Source organism: Protomyctophum parallelum, assembly GCF_964188405.1.
Source record: "Protomyctophum parallelum genome assembly, chromosome: 16".
Taxonomy (NCBI): domain Eukaryota; kingdom Metazoa; phylum Chordata; class Actinopteri; order Myctophiformes; family Myctophidae; genus Protomyctophum; species Protomyctophum parallelum.
Window position 1 is genome coordinate 40,093,100 of NC_139711.1, and position 24,411 is coordinate 40,117,510.

Sequence of the window (24,411 nt, forward strand, 5' to 3'; positions counted from 1 at the left end):
AATGTTGACCAGGTCCCCCATGCAGCACTCTGTACTTGGCCCCCGTCCTTCCCCTCTGGAGATAAAGCCGCCCCATATTTGCATATTCTTGGTCCTCGGCAAGAAAAACAAGATTTAGAGGCGGTTTAGAGGCGGCCTCGGGTCTTAATGGGTTAATGGGTTAAAGTAGCATTATGCGAGGGACACTAGGCATTATGTGGTTAACCCTTAACTCTCCACAGAGGATATGAAAACATAGTACATTCTTTAATCGTGGGAAATCCTCACCACTCATTTTCAACATGGTTATAATAACTTATCCTCTCACGACAATCCAAAAAGCAGCCTCAAATATTGCAGACAGACAGACAAAAGCTTTGTGACAAAACAGCCAAATCCATTGGAACACAAGGTTCAGTTTTTGGACGTACAAGGTTCCCAACCCAGTGGCATACATACAGTAATCTTCCGCAAAACCTAACAACTGTTCTTTATGTTCCCTAACTCTCATATCAGTGTAAAAACAAAACAGGAATAAAACAGGCCAGCCCAGGGAGAAAGAAGTCCCTCCTGGAGTCCTCTCTCAGGGCAGTACCACTTCATAAATGGTTTCTCTACATGATCTCACTGCCTCCGGCAGCCCCTCTTCTCCTGCGTGATCCTCCTCTTCCTCCTCTTCCTCCTCCTCGGTGTTGATCTGTGCCACCCCCAGCCTGTAGAGAGCGTCCCTGATGACTACCTCCCCGGGCTGGCAGGCCTTCAGCACCTGGGCGTGGAATAAAGATGAAGATTAAAATCGCAAGACTGACTATTTAATAAATTATGATGTTTTTTGGTCGACCAGCTGAAGAAATAAATCATGACATTTCTGTGACCGTTCTGGAAGATGCTTCTCAACTTGTGTTCTATTGCTAGTTTGATCACTTAAAAATACTCTGGCTATTTAGTTATTTTAAGGTGAAAGAGTGACCGATAATATAAATCTAATAATAACAATCTACAAGCTCACGACACGTCGCGAGACATGGCCAAAGCCTTTTCGGGGGGCCCCAGCCAAAAACGTTGATAACAACCCCTGCCATAGGAGAGAGCATTGATGAAAATAACAATTTTTCAAAGTAATGCAGATGTTTAACAATAACACCACATAATCCCTACTAGTGTCCCTTGCATAATGCTACTTTAACCCATTAACCCATTTTGGGCGGGAACCCCTTTTGGTGTTTTAAACATTATATTATAAATAGCAGATCTACAAGCTCATAGCTTGTAGGTCTGCTATTTTTTTTAAATCATGAAAATATTTATTTCAGAAAACTGGAGGATTTAGAAGATTCTTTTCAGGCCTAAATGGGTTAAGGCCCGAGGCCGCCTCTAAATCGGTAGTTTTCGTGTTTTTCTTGCCGAGGACCAAGAATCTATAAAAGGGTCCATTTGGTCACCAACTCTCCATGATTTGGCTGGGGACCACCTGGAACCTCCTCAAGGACCAATCAATCAAAGCACCTGGCTGATCTGCTGGCTCACGATGTCCCTGCTGCGCATGAAGTCCACCAGGCGCTGGTACAGGTAGTAATAGGCCGGGTTGGTGAAGGTCGTCGAGGGTTTCTCCTCAGCCCACGAGGACGAAGAAGTGCCTTCGTTCTCCTCCTCCTCCTCCTCTGCCACCAGGGCGGCGGCGTAGGGCTCCAGCTCCTTACACAGGCCCATGGAGTGGTGCTGCTCCGAGGCCCCCAGGGGCCGCTCCGGGGCCCCCCCGCCGGCAGTAGTGGGGCTGTGTGACGGATTACCACATTTCATTTAACCCATTCCGACCTGAGATCAGATTCTAAAAATGTCTTCTACATCCTGACAGTTTTCATTCTGACCTGAGATCAGATTAAAAAAAATGTCTTCCATGTCAGTCGCTCTTCGATTTTTCAAAAATAGCAGACCTACAAGCTCGTAGCGCGCCACTCGGTGGCGCGCTATGAGCTTGTAGATCTGCTATTTTTCAATAGCTAAAGCACGACATGATGCTAACACCAAAATGGGTTCCCGCCCAAAATGATTAAGTTTGACGATTAATTTGTCACACAAATAAATGCGATTAGCGAGGTTTTGCATTGAACATCGGAACGTTACGAGATGTATTTCTGTTTGCCTTTTAGGCGTCGTAATCACAAATTGCATACAGGGCAGATATGACAAATATCGTACATATACAGAGAAATCACTGACAAAATAAACTGTGCAGAAATAGTAGATTGACAAGCTTACTTACTATTTTGGAGTAATGTTGTATATATTGTATAGGCTTCTGGAGGTATTTTTCATGGATTTATTATTTGGCTGTTGTATAACTTGACATGTACAATGTAGCGTTGAAAGTGTAATTATGTATTCTGCCGCTTGGCCAGTTCCCACTTGAAAAAGAGACGCAGTCTCAATGTGTTTTTACTGGTTAAATAAAAGGTTAAAAGAAATACAAAATGTACTATTACTACGATCTACTATTTCTGCTATTTTCGAAAACATCTATGGACCTTTTTGCAACATTGACGATTATGCAAGTAATTGTGTAATAATTGTCCCAGGCCCCCCAGCGGGTGGCCTTGTGAGACTGGGAGGTCAGGGTTCGATCCCCGGCCTTTGGGTCATACTAAAGTCTCTGAAAAATGGGACCCATTGTTTCCCTGCTACTAGGTGCTCAGCATCAAGAGTCGGATTGGGGGTAAGTCCTACGTCATACTAGCGTCATGTACTTGTACATAACATCCAGCGGGTGTACGTAAATCTAGCCGTCTCATGCTACAGAAACAGGTGACTGCCCTAACGGGCCTCATGTACAGTATGTACAGTACGTACCCGGGGGCGGGGTGCACCAGCCAGCGGGAGGCCGACTTGGTGACGGGGTGGAGGAGGGTCTGCAGGCCGTTGGTTTCCTCCAGGGGGGACAGGTGTCCTCCGCCCTCTGAAGGCTGCTCCTGCAGCTCTGCACATGACACCAACTACCCCGACGGAGAGATAAGAGAGAGAGATAAGGGTTACAAAGCTTCTACTGAATCCAGAACCTAAAAGGAGGTAAAAATGGAAGATTGTGCTCCCATAATGTCAAGGACAGTTTCATTCATAGCCCACAAGAGCTTGATTACACAACGGAATGAATTCATCTCTTTCTTTTTTCCCTTTCTTACAGCCAAAGGGGGCCATCCATCTAGAACAGTTTTAGATTCACTGTTTTCAATTAGGGCAGCGCAAATATCTGCAATTTTAGGTACTGTACGTGTGCAACATTACAACTGTTTTTTTAAGTATTGTACAGTGAAAACTAAGGTCTCTGTAGTGTTTATGTTATACTATTACTAAGTGATCTAAGATCATTAAAGCTGGGCTGTTTGTTGCCTTCCATTCACCGAAGTGACTGAAAGCAGTATTCTCGCGATACAGGCTGCTCAGAAACCAGCCTTTTATTTTTTACAAAGGTCACGGTCATTCAAAAATGATGTTTGTTCATGCCTTGTCTACTTGACTCCCATAGCCGGACCCCACTGTGGGAACCACTGCTTTAAACCATGGCCCAGTCAGTACCTGTGGTGGCTCCAGGGGGTCTGAGAAGAACCACTGCTTTAACCCATTCTGACCTGAGATCAGATTCATACGAGGTTTTCACTGGACACACACTGGTCTGATTAACAGATTCTATACATAGGACGTCTGAGAACGTCATAAGGATCCCGAAATATTAGTACTATTGACGTGTGAGGACGTCCTAGCGACGTCCCAGCGACGCGGGGCGAGATAAGAATATTCAGAAATTTTCCTATTTCTTTTTTTGGCATTTCGCTTTTCGCTTGCCGTATGCTAACGCTCAGTGCAACTATTAGCTTGTCATTGACTCCCATGTTAGCGCGGCGGAAAGAACGACTCGTATCTCCTAATCCAGGGCGCTCTCCGTGGTGATGAATGGATCGATATGCTGGCGCTTTATTTCTGCTCCTCATCCGTCTCTCCCGCAAAATATGAACGCTTTTTGGAGCGTAAAACAATATATTAAGATGATCGGGGATGTGAGGTCCCTTTGTAAAGTCAACTTTTTTAGGCAAGTGTTTCCTGTTTCATGGCTTTCAAAGTAAAAGCGATCAGACAACTCTGGCACTCTATAGCCTTTATTTTGAAGGCACTTCCGGTACTAAATGTGTTCCATTCTGACCTGAGATCAGATTTAAAAAAATGTCAGTCGTTCGGTGGTCCAGTACCTGCGGCGGCTCCAGGGGGTCCGAGAAGCAGCCCTGGTTCCTGCCCCACATCTGCGTGGCCAGCTCCGGGTACTGCATGTCGGCGCACAGCGCCACCAGGCGGGCGGCGTCCGTCACGTAGACGGGCGGCCAGTAGCGAGAGGACATCAGCAGGTCCACGTGGTCCCGCGCCGTCTCCCCCCGAACCATGTACTTAGAGCCACACAGCACCTACACACACACACACACACACACACACACACAGAACCATGTACTTAGAGCCACACAGCACCTGAACACACACACACACACACACACACACACACACACACACACACACACACAGAATCATGTACTTAGAGCCACACAGCACCTGAACACACACACACACACACACACACACACACACACGACTGTGGCTCAGAAGGTAGAGCAGGTCGTCCAATAATCCATGGGTCGGCGGCTCGAATCCCGGCTCCTCCTGTCTACATGTCGAAGTGTCCTTGGGCAAGACACTGAACCCCAAATTGCTCCCGATGTGCTGGTTGGTACCTTGCATGGCTTCCGCCGCAATCGGTGTATATTGAATGGGTGAATGTAATGCACAATCTATGTAAAGCGCCTTGGATAAAGGCACTATATAAATGCACCATTTACCATTCACACACACACGGGTCATCGCCATATACCTGACGAAGGCCACAGAGGCCGAAACGTGTGTTTTTTTCCCCCCCACCTTGGTAAATAAAGTTTTTGGGGAGCTTTCAAAACTGTGTGCAGACTTATTCTTACTTTGGGCAGTTTGTTCTTTTTGTTCGAGCACCCGTTGAATTAGCCTGGGATGTGTGTAGATGTGGCATGGATGTGCGTGGATGTGCGTGCACCTCCTGAGTAAATGTCATAGTAAAGAAGTGTCATACATACAGTATTCTGAAGAAAACCTGGAGACTGCACAGTAAATTGGGTCTTGTGATCTAAATAAGAACATTATAATGGTGTGTAAAAATAAATATTTAGAATTTACCACGGACACGGCCAAGACTTTGCCACGGACACATTTTATCCGTGTACGGACACACTGTATCGATGATTGATGACCCTTGTGCACAAGCATGATGGGGTGAAAAGGTTAATAGCATTTTACAGCAATGAGTCACTATTTAAAAAGTTATTATGAGTGTTCTTCAGTACTGTAGTACCACCTGGTATGGATGTTTGTCTGCAGCCCTAAAGTCACAACTGCTGCAACAACTGAACATTTGTTCAAAGATTGTTGGACAACAACCAGAAACTTTATACATCCACGTATGATAACAGCATTCTAAGGTTAGCAAGGAATATCACCTCTAATACTAAGCATGTGTTGTATGGAGAATATAGGTTGCTACCTTCAGGAAGGAGATATGGTGTACCAGCATACAATAAGGTCAGGCTAAAGAGGTCCTTTGTCTACCAATCGACTTTGAGGCTTAATCAGGAGTTGTTGTAGCCACAGGATAATCTAAGCGGTGGATATTGCTCTTGTCTTCATGTCTTTATGTACGTAAATTGTCTTGTTCTTTGCGTTATGTCAAATGTGTGTATATGTGTTCTGCATACTTGGCTGCTGGGTCGCAAGACAAATTTCAGTGTGAACTGACAATAAAGTACTATATCATATCATATCATAAACGCCTCCTTCGGCTCTGCGGAAGAATAGCTGAAGCTTGTCAAGCTGCCGCGTGGTCACAGAAGGGGACGTTCGTTATGCCAAATCAGACACAGGTAATGTAAATAATGCTCATTTGGATTGAGTTGATAAGTCCCGGGAAAGACGCATTGCGATTGGTCAGTAGTCACTTGAGTGGAAGCGACACAGCGTTCCTTCCGCACTTCCACTTGACTTCCTCCTTAGTGACCAATGAGGCGTCTATTTTTTTTAATATCTATGATGACTACTATTTGGTTAGTACTGTAGATCCCATACACCGGACGGACAGCTTGCGGCACTCACGTACATGTGTCCCATAGCTTAGAGGGAGATGATGAATGCATGCGTTGTGAGCTTGTACATAGGCTATTTTTAAACAATATTTATAAGTGGTTAAACGGGGGTGGCGGTGGCTCAGGGGTAGAGTGACCAGATGGAAACCGCAAGGTTCCCAGTTCGAACCTGGGCTCCCCCAGAGTTAGTGTCGAAGTGTCCTTGAGCAAGACACTGAACCCCTAATTGCTCCTGATGTGCTGGTTGGTGCCTTGCATGTGAATGTAATGCACAATCTATGTAAAGTGCCTTGGATAAAGGCGCTATATAAATGCACCATTTTGCCATTTAAAATAAATAAATAATAAGGTTCAGTTCATGGGCTTATTTGTTTCATAAATTGTCTCCGAGACAACTTTCCCCACAGCAACAGAAAACTGAAAATACACTAGTGTAGAGTTGTGTGGTGCTCTGGTAAAGAATCTAACTGTACAGCTGAGTAGTGTGGAGCTCTGGTAGCGGTTTTTACCTTATGGGGGCAGAACTTGGACAGCTTTCCAGCGGTGAGGTTCTGGGGAGGCTGCGGCGCCGTGCAGAGACCATTCTGGACACGTGCATACAGGGAGATCAGCGTGTTGAGCAGCTCAATCTGACAGACAGACGGACAGAAGAGAAGAGTGAAGCCTGGTTTATACTTGGTTGAGCGATGGGGTTGCATGGCGTGAACAGTGGATCTAACAGCACACAGCTTGTAGATCTGCTATTTATTGAGCGTGACTCCAGAACGCAACAGAAGTATAACTGAGGCTTAATGGATGAGATGGAACGGAACCATGACATCAATGGAACTAACAACACAGTTCGTGGTCTCAGACTTAAGAGACAAACACACACCACGCAAACACTAGAGCCTGCTAGATGTTTTGGGTCCGAGGGCGATGCCGATTTCATAGACCAAACAACTATCAACGTTTTCACTGATATTTTGTCAAAGGGAAAGTTTCTATTTGAGAACATTCTATTTGAGAACAACTTATAAGTGCATTGTTTTTACACAAATAACCTTTTGATAGATACAAGAGAAACATGCAAGCTTGTCAGAATGACACGCTCAAATGTGGGACACCAAGTAGAAAAAAGGAAAAAAAGAAAACAGCTTCATGATTGGCGATACTTGTGAAATAATGGTGCACACACACACACACACACACACACACACACCTTGCTGGAGTCCGGTGCAGTGGTCAGTCCACAGCTGTCCAGGATGGTTCTGAACTCCATCTCACTGTGTTCTTCAATCTTCTCTGGTCTCAGGTGGCCCTCATGGATGAGACGCACCAACACTGATGGGTCTCCTGAAATACGCGCACACACACACACACACACACACACACACACACACACACAGTGGCGGAAAAATGTCTGGTGGTTTTGGTAAATATTAAAGAGGTTCCGGTCCTTTGGTGGGGGGCACTGGGGGGGGGGGGGGGGGGGGGGGGGGGGGGGGGGGGGGGCAACATACCTGCGGGGGACTCCTCCTCCCGGCGGTAGACGGCCTTGTCCTTCTCCGTGTTGATGACCGTGGGGCCCCTCATGAGCGGGGGGATGAAGGGGGCCACGATGGAGGCGTCCACCCGCGTGATGGGCACGTCTGAGGGGAACGCAGCCTGCTCGATGGCCTCGCTCTCCATGGTCAGCCAGAAGTCGTCCACGTGCACCTCGTCAGACGACGAGTACTCCGGCCACGTAAACTAGAGCCATGTACAGTTAAACAGTTAGTTCAACTCCGGCCACGTAAACTAGAGCCATGTACAGTTAAACAGTTAGTTAAACTCCGGCTAGGTGAACTAGAGCCATGTACACTTTGACACTGTTTTTGAAAGACGTGTTTGGATTAATTATGTGGAACTCATGTCATGCGTCGGTCTCTCTCCCACCTCCACGTTCCTGAGCTCCAGAGCGTCGTGGGCGTAGCGGCGAGCGATCTCCACCTTGGGCGCGACGCCACACAGGCCACAGATCATGTCGTTGTAATCTCGTACGGTCAGACACTCAAAGGCCCAGTAGCCACTCAGCAGGAGCTCGTTAACACGCGACGACTCCTCTGGGCTCAGAACATGGACTGAAACCAAAGATACACAGGATTATAACCACATCCAGAGGTCTATTAGAGTAATGTCAACTCAACTCTATATCTACATATTATAACCACATCCAGGGGTCTATTAGAGTAATGTCAACTCAACTCTATATCTGCATATTATAACCACATCCAGGGGTCTATTAGAGTAATGTCAACTCAACTCTATATCTACATATTATAACCACATCCAGGTCTATTAGAGTAATGTCAACTCAACTCTATATCTACATATTATAACCACATCCAGGGGTCTATTAGAGTAATGTCAACTCAACTCTATATCTGCATATTATAACCACATCCAGGGGTCTATTAGAGTAATGTCAACTCAACTCTATATCTACATATTATAACCACATCCAGGGGTCTATTAGAGTAATGTCAACTCAACTCTATATCTACATATTATAACCACATCCAGGGGTCTATTAGAGTAATGTCAACTCAACTCTATATCTACATATTATAACCACATCCAGGGGTCTATTAGAGTAATGTCAACTCAACTCTATATCTACATATTATAACCACATCCAGGGGTCTATTAGAGTAATGTCAACTCAACTCTATATCTACATATTATAACCACATCCAGGGGTCTATTAGAGTAATGTCAACTCAACTCTATATCTACATATTATAACCACATCCAGGGGTCTATTAGAGTAATGTCAACTCAACTCTATATCTGCATATTATAACCACATCCAGGGGTCTATTAGAGTAATGTCAACTCAACTCTATAGACACATATTATAACCACATCCAGGGGTCTATTAGAGTAATGTCAACTCAACTCTATATCTACATATTATAACCACATCCAGGGGTCTATTAGAGTAATGTCAACTCAACTCTATAGACACATATTATAACCACATCCAGGGGTCTATTAGAGTAATGTCAACTCAACTCTATATCTACATATTATAACCACATCCAGGGGTCTATTAGAGTAATGTCAACTCAACTCTATATCTACATATTATAACCACATCCAGGGGTCTATTAGAGTAATGTCAACTCAACTCTATATCTGCATATTATAACCACATCCAGGGGTCTATTAGAGTAATGTCAACTCAACTCTATATCTGCATATTATAACCACATCCAGGGGTCTATTAGAGTAATGTCAACTCAACTCTATATCTGCATATTATAACCACATCCAGGGGTCTATTAGAGTAATGTCAACTCAACTCTGTATCTACATATTATAACCACATCCAGGGGTCTATTAGAGTAATGTCAACTCAACTCTATACCTGCATATTATAACCACATCCAGGGGTCTATTAGAGTAATGTCAACTCAACTCTATAGACACATACAAAACAGTATAAAAGTACAAAAATCATGGAACTCCATCCAGCCATTCTGGGCGGGAACCCCTTTTGGTGTTTGAAGCATTAAGTTACACTTTAGCTATTGAAAAATAGCAGACCTACAAGCTTGGAGATCTGCTTTTTTTTTTTTTTAATGAGGCACAAATCTTTGAGTATATATTCTTTCAGAGCGAACATTTTTAACTCAAATATTTGCTTCTGGGAGGGGGGGGGGTCCCCTGGAACAACATATTTTCAGATGGGGGTCGGCGGCCAATTACATATATTTTTGGGGATCTTTGACATGAAAATGTTTGATAACGACTGACATAGAAACATGGGGTTTTTCAGAAAACTGTCATGATTTAGAAGACATTTGTAGAATCGTCCTCAGGTCTAAATGGGTTAAAAAAAAGACAAAAAAGGAAGATCCAATCCAGTTAGTCTGATTACCAGGGTGATTAGGGACATGGTCTAGGAGGGTTCTGATTACCAGGGTGATTAGGGACATGGTCTAGGAGGGTTCTGATTACCAGGGTGATTAGGGACATGGTCTAGGAGGGTTCTGATTACCAGGGTGATTAGGGACATGGTCTAGGAGGGTTCTGATTACCAGGGTGATTAGGGACATGGTCTAGGAGGGTTCTGATTACCAGGGTGATTAGGGACATGGTCTAGGAGGGTTCTGATTACCAGGGTGATTAGGGACATGGTCTAGGAGGGTTCTGATTACCAGGGTGATTAGGGACATGGTCTAGGAGGGTTCTGATTACCAGGGTGATTAGGGACATGGTCTAGGAGGGTTCTGATTACCAGGGTGATTAGGGACATGGTCTAGGAGGGTTCTTATTACCAGGGTGATTAGGGACATGGTCCAGGAGGGTTCTGACAGCCTGGGAGGGATGGTGGCCTAGCTTGATCTGGGCCCGGATCTTCAGCAGCAGGTCCACGCTCACCAACAGCCTGTTCCCAATGTTGAACAAACCTGCAGGTAAAAATGAGGTTGTTCAAGGTCAAACTTGTTCAAATTAAATCCTGACGCACGTGTATTGTTTGGGTGACACGAAAATGTGTCGAAGAAAATCGAAGAGCCACTAGATGGCAGCAGTGGCTCAAGGGTAGAACGGTGAAGTTCCCAGTTTGATCCCTGTGGGGCTCCCCCAGAGTTGGTGTCCTTGAGCAAGACTCTGCTCCCGATGAGCAGGTTTCATGCATGGTTTCCTCTGCGAATCGGTGTGTGAATGTGTGTGTGAATGGGTGAATGTAATGCACAATCTATGTAAAGCACCTTCGATAGAAGGCGCTATATATAAATGCACCATTTAACCATTCATGGCATGGAATTGCGTTTCATTCATAAAAATCTAATCTTGGATTTTGGGAGAATTAAACTAAAGCATGGATATGGTTGGTTGGTGTACTTTACCAGGGTGTAAGTCAGTGAAGCTGTGGAGTCATGGTTGGTTGGTGTACTTTACCAGGGTGTAAGTCAGTGAAGCTGGTTGGTGTACTTTACCAGGGTGTAAGTCAGTGAAGCTGTTTGGTGTACTTTAACAGGGTGTAAGTCAGTGAAGCTGGTTGGTGAACCTTACCAGGGTGTAAGTCAGTGAAGCTGTGGAGTCATGGTTGGTTGGTGTACTTTACCAGGGTGTAAGTCAGTGAAGCTGGTTGGTGTACTTTACCAGGGTGTAAGTCAGTGAAGCTGGTTGGTGTACTTTAACAGGGTGTAAGTCAGTGAAGCTGGTTGGTGTACTTTAACAGGGTGTAAGTCAGTGAAGCTGGTTGGTGAACCTTACCAGGGTGTAAGTCAGTGAAGCTGGTTGGTGTACTTTACCAGGGTGTATGTAAGTCAGTGAAGCTGGTTGGTGTACTTTACCAGGGTGTATGTAAGTCAGTGAAGCTGGTTGGTGAACCTTACCAGGGTGTAAGTCAGTGAAGCTGGTTGGTGTATTTTACCAGGGTGTAAGTCAGTGAAGCTGGTTGGTGTACTTTACCAGGGTGTATGTAAGTCAGTGAAGCTGGTTGGTGTACTTTAACAGGGTGTATGTAAGTCAGTGAAGCTGGTTGGTGTACTTTACCAGGGTGTATGTAAGTCAGTGAAGCTGGTTGGTGTACTTTAACAGGGTGTAAGTCAGTGAAGCTGGTTGGTGTACTTTACCAGGGTGTAAGTCAGTGAAGCTGTGGAGTTGTGGTTGGTTGGTGTACTTTAACAGGGTGTAAGTCAGTGAAGCTGTGGAGTCGTGGTTGGTTGGTGTACTTTACCAGGGTGTAAGTCAGTGAAGCTGTGCAGAGCCAGACACTGAGGGTTGGGGCAGACTTTGAGCTGGAGGGATGCGGTCTGGATCAGGGTCTCAGTGAGCAACCAGCAGTCCTCCTGACCCGCGACCGTACTAGGACACACAGTTCAGGCGTTAAAATAACGATGAAGAGAGAGGAGGGTAATTAATTCATCAGGGCAAGAGATGCCGACTGTCAGAGCACAAAACTAACAGGTTGCCACTAGACAGACTGTTATTCGTGAAAATGTCCACCAGTAATAATCTGTCTACACATTACTAGTAAAGTTACTATGTTCATTCTTCTGACTACACACATACGTCATATTAAGTACCAGGTCTTATTACTTAACTTAAGACCTGGAGGTGTGATCAATGCCATTTGGCTATTCTGAGTGGCCAAAGAGCATTGACCACGCCTCCAGGTCTTAAGTTAAGTAATAAGACCTGGTACTTAAGACACGCAAAATACAGCCGACAATGTTCATTCTTCTCACTACACACATACGTCATATTATGAGCAAATAGGGGAAGGGGATCAACGTCACGTGATTCTTTGTTTGACCCCGCAAGAACTCAAAGAAAACGATTTTTGGCAGAATCGCAGAAATATAGAATATCTGGCGGTCTCGTTTGAATTATTCACTGCATCGGTGGTTAATTGCAATCACCTGCACTACATTCGGACACGCCCCGCAATACCCGTATGTGTGTCTCAAAGCACACCCGAGACAAGATCTCTCACCTCTGGCCGCCTTTGAACAGAGGGTAATGGCAGAGGCCACACTGAGTGGCCGCCGACTCGTAGAAGCGCGGCCAGCCGGACTGTACCAGGGTCTCCGTCTCCACCACCTCTCCCCGGTCCCGGTCTCCCGACTGGGTCAGAACCATCTGGGGGCTGTTGAGCTCCTGGATGAGGGTCAGCGTGTCCTGGAGCTCCGCGTCGCTCTCGGGGATGTGCAGCACGCGGCGCAGCAGCTGCACCGTGGACTGCCTCTGGAGCTCCTTCTGGGCCACAGTGATGGCCTTGTACGGGTCCACGGACTGGGGATCAGATCACAGTTATGGCCTTGTACGGGTCCACGGACTGTGGATCAGATCACAGTTATGGCCTTGTACGGGTCCACGGACTGGGGATCAGATCACAGTTATGGCCTTGTACGGGTCCACGGACTGTGGATCAGATCACAGTTATGGCCTTGTATGGGTCCACGGACTGTGGATCAGATCACAGTTATGGCCTTGTACGGGTCCACGGACTGGGGATCAGATCACAGTTATGGCCTTGTATGGGTCCACGGACTGTGGATCAGATCACAGTTATGGCCTTGTATGGGTCCACGGACTGTGGATCAGATCACAGTTATGGCCTTGTAGGAGTCCACGGACTGTGGATCAGATCACAGTTATGGCCTTGTATGGGTCCACGGACTGTGGATCAGATCACAGTTATGGCCTTGTATGGGTCCACGGACTGTGGATCAGATCACAGTTATGGCCTTGTACGGGTCCACGGACTGTGGATCAGATCACAGTTATGGCCTTGTATGGGTCCATGGACTGTGGATCAGATCACAGTTATGGCCTTGTACGGGTCCACAGACTGTGGATCAGATCACAGTTATGGCCTTGTATGGGTCCATGGACTGTGGATCAGATCACAGTTATGGCCTTGTATGGGTCCACGGACTGTGGATCAGATCACAGTTATGGCCTTGTATGGGTCCACGGACTGTGGATCAGATCACAGTTATGGCCTTGTACGGGTCCACGGACTGGGGATCAGATCACAGTTATGGCCTTGTATGGGTCCACAGACTGGGGATCAGATCACAGTTATGGCCTTGTATGGGTCCACAGACTGTGGATCAGATCACAGTTATGGCCTTGTACGGGTCCATGGACTGTGGATCAGATCACAGTTATGGCCTTGTACGGGTCCACGGACTGTGGATCAGATCACAGTTATGGCCTTGTACGGGTCCACAGACTGGGGATCAGATCACAGTTATGGCCTTGTACGGGTCCACGGACTGGGGATCAGATCACAGTTATGGCCTTGTATGGGTCCACGGACTGTGGATCCAGTGAAATGATGACCATAATTAGGCATGTAACGATATATTGTATATCGATATATATATCAATATTAATCCCGACGATATGAATCGATTCATTGAAATAAAATAATCGATTTTCCAAAAAAAAACAAAAAAAGCTTTTTCTTTTTTTTAAGGCGTGTGTGATGTGAAATGTGAGCTTTAGTCATATTCCATCATATTCAAGTGCTTGAATATGCTTGAATAGAGAAAATGATAGTCACTTTCAGTAGTAGAGCACTGTAGAGGGGAGCTGTGTGTGTCTGTGACTGTGCCCAGGTGATGATGGTCGTTGATGCTCATCAAGGAAGGCAATAATGTTTCTGCACTGTCAAAAGTAATTCTACTTCTTTTGCAATGTAGTTAAATAAAACATCTCAGGGGGGAAGATAAATTATATAAAATAAAAATAAACTGTATTTTTTCTTTAAAATATATATTTTTTAATATCGTGAAAAATCGTATCGTGAACCTCATATCGTGATACGAATCGTATCGTGAGTTGAGTGCATCGTTACATGCCTAACGATAATGCATTTTAGCACTATGAGGAAACCACATACAAAATGTAGAAATGCACTAGAAACCACATACAAAACGTAGGTCAACAGAAAGAACAAAACAGACTTGTCGAGGCTAGTTCCAGTCTAGGGGCCCTAGTTTACCTTTTCTGACATCAGTCGGTACCCTAGGGGGTCCCTTGAATGTCAATCCACTCTCCATGGTACGCACTGGTACCACCGTCTGGTCACGGACAAATATAACGTTGCTTGAGTGTTGATGAGATGCTACCACGGAAACTGTGAATCTGCGCTAATTGGCGTTGCCGTGAAGTACTTTTAAGCTATTTAAGAAATTTAGACTCAAATTCTCTCTTCCTTGACTTCCCAAGTCCCGCCTCCCGTGCCGCGATTGGCTAGCTGCACGTTGCTGTATCTGGCTAGATCCAGGCCAAACCTAGATTGTACAGTGAATCAGTGATCATGTCTTTGACTGGTAAACTGAAAGTTGAGTCATTCATTAAAAAAGGTATTTTTTTCCCATGTACTGTAGCTGACAGAGAAGTCAAGTCAATTACAGAAGTCCTTTGTTACTTCATAGTTCATAGTACAGTACTTCATAGTTACCTACACAGCATAATTTACAAATTAATATAGATTTATGGAGGTGTATGGTATGAAAAAGGTGGACTCACATCAAGCACGACTGACACAATTGACAAAACAAAATTTGCAGAATTGGAAGGGAAAGATGCTGCACAGAAAAAATCTAACTCTCAGCCTAAAGACCTAGGTCAAATAAAGTCATGGGTGTTAATGTACTATACTGTACTGTACTGTACTGTACCTTGGCGTTCTTCCCAGACAGCTCCCAGCCACAGCTGGGACATTTTGCAGGCTTATGTCTGTTCTTGTACACGTAGTCACAGAGCGGGTTCTTGCAGCGCCCTCTGCCTCGTGCTGTGGACAGACCCAGGTCCTGACAGACAGATAGAAGGACATTAAGAGATCCAATTCTGAACACGTCTGAAAGAGATGATAACAATGAAGTAGGACTGGGCAATATGATATCCATATCGTGATATAAGACTAGAAACGGTAATCTCGTGATATGGCAAAAGCGTTGCCTTTTCCCCGGTTGAAATTCCTTGGCTTAATTTACTTTCCTCTTCCGATTTGAACCCAGTTTCCTGTGCAAGTGCTGACATTTTTACCATCGTGCTAATAGAGCCAGCCTGCTTTTTGCTCATTTAATCTTGACCATAAGGTCAAAATGTCTATGAGAGACATGGCCTTCGACACGATCTAAATGTCTCAATAGAAGAGCAGGGAGACAAAAATACAGCCCTAGGATACAGATATAGAGGTATTTGGTCAAAGATATTGTGATATTTGATTTTGTCTAAAATAATAGGGTTGCGTAGATCCAGAGGACGTCCGCACAACAGCTCAGCTCCACAGTGTGACACAGATTGTCACCTGATGAGGGCCAGGTATGGCCAAATTGTCGTGGAATTATTGTACGTCTGCGTTTTAAACGGGAAAAAGGAGGGCGTCCTCTTCTTCTACATTTGATTTTGTACACATCAGCCAGCCCTACAAGAATGGGTAAATAAAACACGAGATTCTGATAATAATGATCATCATAATAATATTAATAATAATATACTAACAAAGCTGGAGATGGTGTTCTGTTTGAAAGGAAATGACACTGGCACTCTATCCGGAATAAGAGAGTTCTGTGGAATAATGGAAAATAATTAATTGTGCCAAAAGTTAAACCAGTAGTGGAAAAGGTACTCACATATTTTACTTAGGCTAAGTAAAAGTATTAATACTGCAATGTAGAACTTCTGTTAAAAGTGAAAGTCCAGAATTCAACATTTAAAGGTATATTCAGTGATTTCACTCAAAAAACCTTAGGTTTCGTTTTTGGCTGGGACCTAAGCCTTTCATCCAATCAGGATAGAGAGCCAAAAACGAAACCTAAGGTTTTTTGACCCCCAGGGGTTAACTGGGGACAGGGAGGAACTCCTTATAATTATGGTCAGCACACTCTATAGTAGAGAGGATTATCACAACAAAACAAAAGAATAAGTGATATTTGAATTAAGTGAAATCACTGAATATACCTTTAATTGAGTAACAGTACAAAAATATTTGTATCAAAATGTACTACTGATTTGCAAGATCGTCACAATTCAAGTTTTCAAATGTATAAAAATCTTTGGAAAATGATCAGCGGTCACCGATATTTTGTTGAATAGTTCAAAAATATTCTCATCAACTTGAAAAAAAGCATTTGATTAATAGTCTCTAATGTGTGTGCATGCGTGTGTGCACGTTTAACATTCACCCGTTTTGCTGTTCCCTGGCCGAGTTGTTTCAATGTACTGGGTTTGAGACCACCTGAGATCATAAACAAAGAAGACGATTGTCCAATTTTAAGGTGATTAGGAAATACAATTGCAACAGGTGCTTCTCGATGGCGTCACACCCGGTCGCGCCAAAATCCCTTCAAGGCCAATCCCTGAGCAACCCCAGGTCGGAGGCTGTATTGTGAACTTGTGAATCAATACCGCCCCCATGTGGCCGAGTCAGGTTAGGAAATACAGTGGAATCAAGCAATACACTAATATTCAGTACCTGGATTAGATCTGTGGTTGTCAACAGGGACGATAAACACAGTACGGCCTGAGGAGACAAATAAAGACCAGCATCATTATGGTTCACAGAACAGCAGAGACATGCAGACTGTTTATCATGTATTATTATTATTATTTCTACTACTACTATGCAAGACTGACTTGCAAACTGAAATGATTTACTTAGCGATTATTCTATCGGTTACTTTTTTGAATAATCGAATAATCAATGAAGCACTTAAAGGTATATTCAGTGATTTCTCGATTTCACTTAATTAAAATATCACTTATTTTTTTGTTTTGTTGTGATAATCCTCCCTACTATAGAGTGTGCTGGCCATATAAGGAGTTCCTCCCTGTCCCCAGTTAACCCCTGGGGGTCAAAAAACCTTAGGTTTCGTTTTTGACTCTCTATCCTGATTGGACGAAAGGCTGGGTCCCACAGCCAAAAACGAAACCTAAGGTTTTTTGAGTGAAATCACTGAATATACCTTTAAGCATTATTTCACAGAATACATAGACACACAACAGTGTCATGCAAAAATAGTGAAAACTGCAGATCTACAATTTCACAGCGCGTCATTGTCATTATAGACTTTTCGCCCATAAACAAACCACAGATTGAATCAATGAACGGTAGTTCGAATAACTTTTACACCCCTACTATTATTAGGTGCTGATTGTCGCGCCTCACCTGTGCAGTCGCATGCTGGGAGGATGGGTCGTACAGGTTTCTTTGGCACATTGCTGACGGCCGCACCTTTCGTAGGGGATTTTAAAGTTCTATAAAGAAAAAGACATTTCAAACTCTATAAAGGAAATTAATTATATGAATATCTGCCACATTACTGCTGCTGAAATCATTCCACTACAGCAGTGGATTTCATCCTTTTTCAAGGCCCATTATTTATTCAGCATTTGAACCACAGACACATGTGATGATATTTATTTAGCCTCTCGGACCCAAAACGATATTTCGTTGTCGTTGGATAAGATTTTGTCCACAATTCCATTAATGTGGTACCATTAGGAGATAACCAAAAAACCTTGATCAGAATAACAATTCTTATGCATTCTCTAATAATGTAACTATTGAGATGTAACTCACTCCCAAGAGTCAAAGATCTATACGGGTCCATTTGGTTACAATTTTTAGCTAGGGACCACCTGGAACCCCCCACAAGGACCACTGGTGGTCTCCGGACCGCTGGTTGAAAACCAGGAAAGTCAAAGAAGTTATGATTTACTTGGTTCTGCTGCCCTCTGTTGGTAGCCCTGGTGCAACTGCGTGCCGTTTCTTGGCCTGTGGGCTTCGGCCCTCCTTCCTGTCTCCACTGATGTTATTGGAAGCGTTACTGGCAGCTACACTCCTCTGATTGGTCGATTGACAGCCGCCACTAGAGGGGGTTTCATCCAGCAGCTTGGAGGCGGCTTGAGCCTTCTTAGCCTGCTGTAGAAATGACATGCATGTAACATACACACACACACACACACACACACACACACACATCTCCCAAAGAAATTCCATAAATTCCAAAAATTATAATGAAGAAGTAGTGAAAAGTAACTAGTTTGGGTCCCAGGTCAAATCTCTCTTTTGGGTCTTGAGCTACAGTTAGCGAAGCGCTGACTTACACCAGGCACCCATTTTCCACCCAGGTGGTTTCCGCACTCGGGGCACGTTAGTGGTTTGTGGCGAGTCACGTAAACAAACGAACAGCCCGGTGCCAGACACCTCCCCCGGCCTCGCCTGGTATAGGTCCGTGCGTCCTGCAAGAAAATAAATGAAAGCCGATTTTTTTTTTCTTCCATAAGAGTTGTTGGTACAGTAATTGCCCAGGGCGTGCCGAGTGATGCGATGTCTACCATTTTGTATGAAGATGTGTATGAAGATGAAGATTCCATAGTGGTGCGCCACATCAATGGCCCCACATCACTCGACAGAGACTTGAACTCCAGCACATTCTGAAAAGTGTTTAAATCAAAATTCAATAATATTGTATTTGACACATGCTCATACATAATACAGTACATAATACAGACAGTATGTAAAGTGGTGGTGGTTGGTGGCAGACTTAGGTTATAGGTTATATATAGGTTAGCCTCGATACCCAGGCTTTCATTTCGTCTGCGCGAAAGATGAAAGCCTGGAAAAAGCCGTGGGCTGAACCAGTCTAAAAGTGGGAGTCAACCCTTCCGGGTGGGCGTCGCTCTAAATGATGTGACGTAGCGCTGCACTAGGGGGGAGAGGAGGGGCCGGGGGTGACGGACAGATCGATGAGATCCAATCAGGGTGCGCGTTTTTCTGAGGCGCGACCCTCCCATCTAGGCCAGAAATGTCTCTGCTTAGGTCAGGCTATATATAGGTTGTCTCCATATATGGAGCTCAAGGTGAAAGCCTTCATTATTTCATAGTCATCTGCGACCTTTGGTCGCAACTACTATTTTGACCGTGATATAGGTGTGGCTTTCACTAGTATTGTATGTACGGCATTGTCAATCCGTGTTATTTCCCCGTGTTTGGATGAGATCGGGTTTGACATTATTTACTATTCTGTGCTATTGGGCTACAACTCGGACAGGGCTGAGTCGGCTCTACCGAACTTCGCAACTCACGGTGTCTTTCGTCGCTCAAGTTCGGTAGAGACCTCCATCAGTCTATAGGGATTTCAGAATTATATGTATGGATTTGGGGGTTTTCTAGGCATGTATGTACGGAATTGCCAATCCGTGCTATTTCACCGTGTTTGGGTAAGACCCGGTTGGTAAAGAACAATCACTGTTGTAGTCTCACCTGCGTGGGTATGATGACCACCTGTGTAGTTTCTCCTTGCATCCTTTGCACCATCGGCTGTCCTCTGGACCCGGTCGCCTCAGACGCCACGGTGACCGCCCTCGGCTCACTTCCTCTCAGCAGCAGTCCATCTGCTGCAGTCTGGGACACCACGGGCGCCGCTACGACGGCAGAGGCAGTGCAGGGCGGAGGATGAGACATCGAAGCCATCGCCTCTTCCAGGCCCTCGACGGCAACGCACTGTTCCACCTCACCGCCCCGGGCCGGCGTGGTTGGGAACTGGCTCTCCTGGGGTTGGCCTCGCTCCTCTGGGGAAGCTACGGCCTCCTGCTGAGTGCCGTCGGCCTGGAGGACATACTGGGACCTGGGGAAGATCTTACGGAAGCCTGGGATGTGCTGCGACGGTTCCAGAGAAGACTGGGGGAGATACACAGAGGGCAAGATTAAAGGCCCAATCTGTGATGGGCAAACATTTACATTAACAAAGCTATTCGCACATTTCTAGGCCGTGCGCGAGTGGGCAGTCGATGTCAGTGCTTTCAGGATGCATAATATGTTTGGCTAACTTAACTTTGTAATTCTGTTTTGTGAATTACAACCCTGACAATCTCACTTGTACCAACTCCACTACCAACTCTGCTACCAACTCCACAAGTACAGTAGCAGTAGGGCTATCCTACGTCTAAGGTTCAAGGGTCCAAGGTTATAGAGGGTTTAAGTGGTTAAACTGAAGTGATATTGATTAAGTCCAAATGTTATCTATGAATGTTATGAAAGTATTCTACGCTACGGTACACCTGGACTTTAAGAAACACTGCATTAAAAGTGAGTCTGGACTAACCGTTTTCTTACCTTAATCTGAATATTATATCCAACGAGTGGTTTATTTATTTATTTTTATTTAAAGGGAATGTGACATTAAAAAAAAGGTTTTGGAATTGTTCTTGTTTTTTTTTAGGTTTTCTAATCTCAATTGCACCCAAAAAACATGAACTTTTAACATTCAGTAGATTTTCTGTGATCTGGGGTTTTCTGGCTCAAACAGGTGCTCTGATTTGCCGGCAGTAAGTGACATCACTTACTGCAAATCCCATATATGTCAATGGGATTTGCCAGCAGATGTCACTGTTTCACTGTGTTGCCTGTTTTTATTGTAGCTCAAAAGGCCCAAAAAACCCCAAAGAAAACTTCAGACCACAGAAAATTCACTGAATGTTCAAAGTTCAGGTTTTTTGGGTGTAATTGAGGTCATAAAACCTAAAATAAAAAAATAAAAATAAATGAAAATTAATGTCATAAAACCTTTAACCAGTAAAATCACATTGAGACTGCGTCTCTTTTACAAGTGGGAACTGGCCAAGACAAGAGGCAGAAATAAAATTACACTTCAATACCACAACACACACATGTTGAACCAGCAAATCCATAATACACCTTAAAGTACCTATGCATAAATATACAACAAGTCACCTGTCCTACTTTTTAGTAGCAGGCAAAATACACTATATACACAATCTGAACCGATATAATAAATATATAGGCATGAACATAGGCTAGTACATTATCCAAGCATGTGCAGGTGTTGGACTGTACATCAAAGATGTACAGTACATCAAAGACTTCTCAAGGGAACTTTCAATGCCAATTTTAGTCTGGACTGTGGATCATTCCACGACCAAGGGCCAAAGAAGGTAGAGCATGGTAGAGCACACCGCAGCTGTACCATGCTCTAAGTGGGTCTTACCCTAGTTTGCTTGACAGAACACTGTTGAGCGTATCAAGTCATGATGGGAAAAGAAATGTTTTTGAGCGATCAAAATAAGCAATTTAGTGTAAGACGGTATACCCACCACGTACTGTACGCTCAGAGCTGTGGTGCACTCCTACCATGCTCTACCACTCACTCTCGGATATAATAACATCAGATTAAGTTAAGAAAATGGTTAGTCCGGAAGCACATAAATTAGATAAATAACATTTTGTTTCTTTATTAAAGAGTCTGGTCTGACTCTGGACCTGCTCTATGCAACAAGTGCCTTTAGGTACTAAAATAAAATCATATAAAAGGTCAGGACACACACACACACACACACACACACACACACACACACACACACACACACACACACACACACACACTGTGGTATTGTGACCTTACTGTGCACAGTCCCAGCTTCTCCAGTTTAGCTTTCTCTAAATAGTAGGCCTTCTCAGCCACGTTGAGACGCTTCCATCCCTCACTGATGCTCTTGTTGATCTCCGACTGTGGCATGTTAGGGCAATCCTTCTGCATCACCTGATGGACATCAAAGTAGTACAGCAAATAGGCTGACCTACAAAAGAGATAGAAAACATTAATCAGTGAGCCGGTCAGTTGTCAAATACTATTACAAGAGATAGAGGAAAAGGATAATATCATGAAGATAATAAAAGAAAGAAAAAAAATTACGTTTAGATCAGCTATTTTCACTAATTTGGGTCCCGGGTAGCTCTGGTCAATAGCTCTAATGCCGTTGCATTTAGAGCTATGTTACCGATGACTTCCGGGGCTCGCATAAATGCAGACCAGCCTCTCATCTTCAGCATAAATAAACGTTTTTGCTTCTCACCAATACAAAGGCAGGTTGTGTCATTAGAAAGCCTACTTTCCTTAGTGGAACCACTCTGAGCCTCTTTTGGCCAAAAAGGGATTCTTTTTCCACCAGAAAACAATAATTTTAGTTACTCCACTGCGCCCTCTTTGCCAAGAGAAAACCCTCATACAGAATATTTTTCCTCCGATGAAAAGTGGTTCCACTAAGGAAAGTAGGCTTTCTAATGTCACAACCCGCCTTTGTATTGGTGAGAAGCAAAAACGTTATTTTTATTTACGCTAATGACGAGAGGCTGGTCTGCATTTATGCGAGCCCCGGAAGTTATCGGTAACATAGCTCTAAACTAAAGCATGGGTTCCCAACCACTGGTACTAGTACCACTAGTGGTACTTGAGCCCCCCTCTGTTGGTACTCAGAGAAGTCGCCCAAAAAATCTGTATTAATATTCGCCCAAAAAACCTGTCGCCCAAAAAACCTGTATTAATATTTATATTAATACCTTGTTCTGACCAAGAAATTGGTTGAAATAGGCTCTCCAGCTATGCTGAAATGAGCATGACAGCACACCTAGCTGTAAGATTTTAGGATGGATTTAATCACATTTTCAGAGCAGCAGCAAAATTGTCTTAGGAAAGGAACAAAAACAAAACAATTTAAAGAATAAATGACATTTTCCTCCTGGGTTAATAATAGCTGAATAGGATGGGGCAGGTCTACGCTCCTGTATTTTAACATCAGTTATTGTGGCGGTATTTGGAGTGCCAGATATTTTCTGTAGTGGTACTTCAGTATAAAAAGGTTGCAAACCCCTGCTCTAAATGGCCAACGGCATTGCAATGGCATTAGAGCTATGGACCAGAGCAAACATCTAATTTCTCTTTTTAGGTCACGAGCTAAAACGTTTGGGATAGACCACCTGGGCTTCTTGGGTTTGGTCCCAGGCTCCTCCTGGGCTTTGGCCTTTCTCTTCTTGGGGGTGTCGACGTTTACCTCCAAGAGGGTATAGCTGCTCTCCACCACCTCCACATCCCCCATCACCACCTCCTCCACAGCATCCATCATGGTCTCCATGGCCGCAGATCTGCAGGGGCCAGAAGTCAGTGTTATATTTATTGTATGTCTTTATTACATGTTCTGATGAATTGGATGGACCAAGGACCCTGATGTAAACATTAACACATCTTAGTGCTTTTTCTGGTTTTATCCTATTGAATAGCAGATTTTGTGTTGACCTGTTCTACAAACTGTTAATATAATATTTAATCAAATAAATAGTACTTTCTTTGTATGTGTATTATATATGTGCATTATGTATTCACAGTCACTGACACTTATGTCAACAAATTCATATTATCATAATAAAGGACAATTTAATAAACCAATGGGGCTGGCTGATTGCCCAACTCTAGAACATGACAAAGATCAACATGTAGCCTAATGTGGAAAGTTTTGGTTACAGTCTTTACACTGACTGCATGCATAGCTGAGTTGTAGCTCATATCCATCCATCCATCGCAGGAGTACTGTAGTGTGGTTTCTTGACCAAAAGAACAGATCTACAAGCCAACGACAACGCGTTAATAGACGCGTTATTAGCTCGTACATCTGCTTGTAGATCTATTTTTACACCGTCGCGTATCTTGTCCAATGAGATGTGGTGTTGTTGCAAGGTTACCTCTGGTGCGCCGACACTCAGCGCTCAGCTGACGAACTCTCAGACGAGACGACCATGAACGCGTTTTGATGTTGCATCGTATCCGAATCCGAAGGGCAGAAAGGTGGATGTTTTCCTACAATCCCGGTTCATTTGTTGTTGATAAACGTCCAGGCAGGCAACAACAACATATTTGGCCCTCTCTCGCCCTGCTGCGGG

General features: G+C 44.2%; 1 protein-coding gene across 3 annotated transcripts; it reads right to left on the reverse strand.

Moving 5' to 3' along the window:
• On the reverse strand, positions 1 to 24,411 carry hmgxb3 (HMG box domain containing 3). 3 transcript variants are annotated; one of them, XM_083785859.1, is made up of 23 exons: positions 24,214 to 24,411; positions 23,455 to 23,619; positions 22,103 to 22,277; positions 19,945 to 20,361; positions 19,017 to 19,115; positions 18,786 to 18,920; positions 18,398 to 18,597; positions 17,845 to 17,933; positions 17,152 to 17,199; positions 16,862 to 16,914; positions 16,179 to 16,244; positions 15,353 to 15,484; positions 12,652 to 12,950; positions 11,893 to 12,020; positions 10,484 to 10,615; positions 8,097 to 8,281; positions 7,682 to 7,910; positions 7,381 to 7,514; positions 6,689 to 6,808; positions 4,218 to 4,427; positions 2,827 to 2,969; positions 1,486 to 1,753; positions 1 to 745 (listed from the first exon to the last, which is right to left on the reverse strand). In XM_083785859.1, the coding sequence occupies exons 2-23, from the start codon at positions 23,607 to 23,609 to the stop codon at positions 563 to 565; spliced, it is 3,600 nt and encodes a 1,199-aa protein (XP_083641985.1). In that variant the 5' UTR covers positions 23,610 to 23,619; positions 24,214 to 24,411; the 3' UTR covers positions 1 to 562. The 3 variants fall into 3 exon arrangements, with proteins under 3 accessions (XP_083641985.1, XP_083641986.1, XP_083641984.1); XM_083785860.1 differs by having other exon boundaries at positions 6,689 to 6,763; positions 18,398 to 18,600; XM_083785858.1 differs by having other exon boundaries at positions 18,398 to 18,600.

Coding starts and splice junctions, on each gene's coding strand:
- hmgxb3 (XM_083785858.1), bottom strand. CDS start 23,609: ATGGAGACCATGATGGATGCTGTGGAGGAGGTGGTGATGGGGGATGTG. Junction 17,934..18,397: donor ACAGAGGGCAGCAGAACCAA/GTAAATCATAAC, acceptor TTTTCTTTATAG/AACTTTAAAATCCCCTACGA. Junction 4,428..6,688: donor CCAAGTTCTGCCCCCATAAG/GTAAAAACCGCT, acceptor GTGTGTGTGTAG/GTGCTGTGTGGCTCTAAGTA.